At 40.8% G+C, this 5000-nt stretch overlaps 1 protein-coding gene across 2 annotated transcripts in view; it reads right to left on the minus strand.

Moving 5' to 3' along the window:
- Nucleotides 1-6: 6 nt before the first annotated feature.
- Nucleotides 7-5000, minus strand: part of LOC147017177 (uncharacterized) — a 76833-nt gene continuing 71839 nt past the window's right edge. The window contains exons 6-7 of one of the 2 annotated variants that reach the window (XM_085846615.1): nucleotides 2207-2270; nucleotides 7-2044 (exon numbers count right to left, since the gene is read on the minus strand). In XM_085846615.1, the coding sequence (XP_085702741.1) occupies nucleotides 1970-2044; nucleotides 2207-2270 (139 nt within the window). In that variant the 3' untranslated portion in view covers nucleotides 7-1969. The remainder of the gene's footprint in view (nucleotides 2045-2206; nucleotides 2271-5000) is intronic. The other variant, XM_085846614.1, reaches the window with a different exon arrangement.

Below are 5000 nucleotides of genomic sequence, written 5' to 3' on the forward strand. Positions count from 1 at the left end.
GGTTCTCGAGATACAAACATTTAAAAGATGGCTGCATTGTTGACTTTGACTCTCCACTCTTAAAATAGTTAAAAACTCTCCTCTCCACTCATACCTGTATCTCAGAATCGATTTAAGCTGGAGTTTACTTTGTTCTTTTCCATAATTACCCACGCTGAAGGAGAGGGTATTGCATTTGGGTCCGTTTGTTTGTTTGTTTGTCTGTCTGTTTGTCCGCACAGAACTTTCATGTTTTTCTCTGCAACCGCTTGTTGGATTGAGACGAAATTTCTTACCATTGGTGTGACTACTCATATAGAATGTTTTAATGATAATTATGATGTCATAGGTTACGTGGTGTGGCAGCCATGTTGGAAAAACCGAAAAACTTTGGACCTCTATCTCTGAAACTGCACCAAGGGAAAAATTGAAACTTGGCACATGGCAAGTACTCCTCGTGAAGAAAGTGATTTTTTTATGACGTCATAGGTGCCTTCGTTACGATGTCATAATTGCATATATAGAATGCTACATCCGATCAGTATGAAAAATTTTGAGGGTCATCTTGGGATAAAATGGTGCACAAAATTTTTTGATGATGTCATTGGTGATGTGATTTGGCAGCGATATTGTTGTTTTTTTAAACCTTCAAAAATCTTCTCCTCTGAAATGGCTGAACAAGTCATCACTGCCAGCATTTATAAAGTGGCACTTCTAATTATGTCTCATTAATTACATAACACACCTGTACACAAACGCCACACAACACACCACATAAAAGAAATCTTGGCGAGGGTCTGCAATCTCCGATTGCTCTTTTTAGGTCATCTCTTCGAGCATGACCTAATAATATTGGTGTTGAGAGGAGAGGTGACGATCCGTCCGTCCGTCCGTCCGTTCAGAATGAAGTTGAAGCGGGAGATCTGGTCATTAGTGATCCTGATAGAGGTCGATGAGACGTACACGATGGTACGACTTTCAAGGTCACCAAAGGTCAAGGTCAAGGTCACGAGGCCTTTGAAGTTGCGAAAATGACGATTTTCAAATTCTATCTCCTCCGCCATTTCTCAAGCGATCTTGAATTTGATTGTGGCATATGAATCTATGGGACAATATCTAAATTTTGATCAGGCTGGATTTTCGATATTCGCTTTCGTTTTCGTGTCACATGACTTCAAAGTTGGCAAAAAATGCGAAAATGACGATTTTCAAAATCTATCTCCTCCTACATTTCTCAAGCGATCTTGAATTTGATTGCGGCATATGAATCTATGGGACAATATCTAAATTTGGTCGGGCTGGATTTTCGAATTTCGATTTCGTTTTCGCGTCACGTGACTTCAAAGTTTGCAAAAACTGCCCTACCTTCAGGAGGCTATATATTCTCTACTGGGCATGGTAAGTGTTAGTGAATGGTGTCATTGCATAGCAGCTGACCTTGTATATTATATTTATACATTTTCCGCCGAAAGTGCAAATGTTTCAAAACCCGAAATGTAAACGTCGGCATTTATTTTCAAAATATAATTTCGTGCACGCGCGCCAAAATGCCGAGTCATCTTTAACCAAACTGCGCAGTTCGAGCTGCGCAGTAGTCTTCGGTCATAACTGAACATTGAGAACTTGTGGTATTATTTCTCGCAGAGATGAACGTCACTCCCGCACAGGGGTAATTTTTATTGTTTATATTTGCCTCATTAAACCTCTCATCCCCACAAGACACAAATAAAGTGAAATAAACAAGAACAAGTTTGCATATTTTGAAAAGGTTTCTACTGTTTATAACAGTGACAATTGAAAACAAAACAGTCCCTGCCAATAGATCAAATCACTGCAAGCACTGTAGATAAAAGATAATCCAGATAATCTGCAGAATCCATGATTCTGCATTCAACCACGTCATAGATACATGTGAATTATCAACATTTAACTATTTAGAACAGTGGGTGCTCAAAGACAACCACTCGTCTTGCCAAACAAAAAATAGTCTTCAAGTTTCATGGGCATTTAAACTCAGAACTCTTGCTCTGTTTAATGAGGTGGCAACAAAGGCCGGTGAAATACACTGCAATAAGAAGGCAACACGCTTTCAACAAACAAAATACAATTATTTTAACGATGGAAAAAAAAACACTAGTCCAAAACTAGAAATCAACATTTTCCATTTTTGCTGAGAAGTGAGACCAGAAGACAGCACCCAAGTGTCCCTTCCATGCGCAATACTCACCAACTCATCAAATTCATTGTTTCCGAGATCAAATTGCTGCAGTTTGCCAAGAGATGAAAGCGATCTGCAATAAGAAGTGTGGTAAGAAACACCAACATAGATAGAAAGGAGTACAGTTCAAATGATACAGTTCCAGAAGCGCATCCTCCATCATGGATTTACCATCCACCACATTCTAATCATCTGTGTTTGTTGACTGGAGGATTAACAAGTAACTAATCATTGCGTGTTGTGACAACAGAGTCAAGTATATCTTTGCAAAGTCAAGGACCCTGTTCAACACCAAATTGCACATTACGCAATCAAAACATGAACTGGGGAATCACCTGCCTGAGTCTGTATGTATATATATATATAAAAAATGACCGATTTTACAGCCATTTTTCCCTGCTACGCAGGGGTTGGGCTTTTTCTTGAGGCAATGTTTTATGGCCGGATGCCCTTCCTGACGCCAACCTTGGTCGCCTGTTACGACACACAGGGATATGGTACACCTATTCTAACCGGGGCATACACCGGGACCAGTATACTGGTACTCATTTCGCCAACCTCGGAAGGATGACAGGCTGATTCAACCCCCTGGTGTTAATTCAGTAGCCAACGGGGTTTGAACTCAGGACCCTGGAATCCCAAGCCACCACCCTAACCACTAAGCCAACACCAGGCTTACCTGCCTGAGTCTGTCCAATCATATTATTCTCTCCACTCCTTTAAAAAACAGTGAGCCATCGCCATCTCAAGTATCCACCATTCCTGTTTCCACTCTTTTCTATTTTCATTGATTCTCCTCTCCTGTCTAGTCCACCCACATTCTGCTTGTCGATGCAGCCCCCACTTGGTTTTCCTGTCCTGAATGTATGTTCCCACTTAAGCTGCTTCTGTGTGTTTGTTCTTTCCCATTTCCTCCATCTTCCCTTGTATGGCAAACTTCCCCTACTCTATCGGTGTCAACACCATCCCTCTATCATTCAGCTCATCCTGTGAGCCTCAATCTCTGTAAAAAAATAAAATAATAATATTGAGTTGTTCCAAGTAGGACAGACACTCGTCTTCTGATGGAGGGTGATCTTAGTTTGGGTGTATTAGGTGATTTTAAGTTTGATTTCATGGAAAACTAGAGAGCTCATAGAACACAATACCCTGCACAGTGTTCAAGTGCATACAGGATGGCCTGACATTCTTGAAAATCCCTTTAAACCGCAAATCTGCAATGTGCAAATTTAGGGGGTGATGGCGAAATAGGGCTTGGGACTTCAACTTTAAAATTTGTCCAAACTGTACCATTAATTCACATGTTTCACATGTTTGTGCATTGTTTTTATGCGATTTATTTTCATGAATACAAGAGTGATGAAGAACATAAAATAAAGGATTATTTTCCTGTATTATTATTTTGTATGCATTGTATGCAATCATTGTTGGGAGCACAGCTGTGCTGCTGATGTAGTGCCCCCTGTTTCCAGTAGGCTAGTACTCATTTTGCCAAACTTGGAAGGATGACAGGCTGAGGTAACCCACCTGGTGCTTTTTAACAGCATGACAGGGGCTAGAACTCAGGACCCTAAGATTTTAAGCCAACCACCCTAACCGTTAAGCCAATACCAGGCTCATTTTCTTGTATGAAGAACATAAAATAAAGTTTATTTTCTTGAGTTAAAGGCCCGGTCACACCTTGACGTTTTAGCCAGCAATGGCAACGTATTAAAATGTATGTAAAACGCTGGCTTACGTTGAACTTTTGATGTTTTTTTTTTTAAGATTCGGACGTATTCATAGCGACTTGGTCTTATGTATAATGCATTAGTAACGGACACAGAACGTTTCGTTGTGTTATAGATAACTTATACCAACGAATGCTGAACCTGTTGTCGGCCTACACAACCGATGCCCAACGATAGTCTAACTTAGGCATAGCGCGTTGCACGCATCGCCGACGATGTCGTGACGTAGCCTATTAAAAGGCTGACGCACAATGATTCGAATCATAACTGCCGTAGAAATGGAAGTGTCAACATCGCAGTCACACTTTGGCGATCTTGCCAGCGTATGCCGACCTAAGAAAAATGTGTCTAAAACGTTGAGGCACGTCAAATACGGTATGAATAAGTTTGGTATACGTGAGTAGAACGCTAAAGTACGCTATCATACGTCGTAGTAAGTAGAGTACGTCAAGAAATTTTAAACATGTTCAAAATTTTACGACGTACTCGGCGTATGACACACGTTCCGCACGCGATGGGGATAAGTTTTACACACGAAATGTGGACGCTTACACATGTCCACAAAGGCTACTTATAAGCTACTCATAAGTCGAAACACGTCGCGGTAATGTCTTTTTTACGCGAAACTTATTTCTAACTTATGTTTGACGTGCTTTGAACCAATTCGGAACGTAGTCCCAACACACATCGACGTATGTAGACGTATTCCAATGACGTCTTCCGGTCGACAAAAAAAAAAATGAACGTGTTTCTAGCTTACAACTGCCATATAAAGACGTGTTCCCAGCGGTTTTGGGAATTAGAATATAAAAATGGTGTTCATAAAAGGGGAACCCAACAGTGTTTGAGAGTCCTTTTTGAGTCGATGTCCATGTCAGCAGTAACAGTATCAGTATCAGTATCAGTATTAGTATTAGTATTAGTAGTAGTTTGTTCATGTTGGCAGTAGTACGTGAGGGGGAGGGTGTGGGTTATGATGGATCGTCCTTGCGTCCGCGTGTCCACGGGTAGGAGACATCTTTTCACCATTGTTCGAAGTTCTTCGCGGCTATTTTTTTATGGGGCTTTTTCAA

Source organism: Eptatretus burgeri, chromosome 11 (genome assembly GCF_056783735.1).
Source record: "Eptatretus burgeri isolate ZD-2024b chromosome 11, Ebu_testis_v1, whole genome shotgun sequence".
NCBI lineage: Eukaryota > Metazoa > Chordata > Myxini > Myxiniformes > Myxinidae > Eptatretus > Eptatretus burgeri.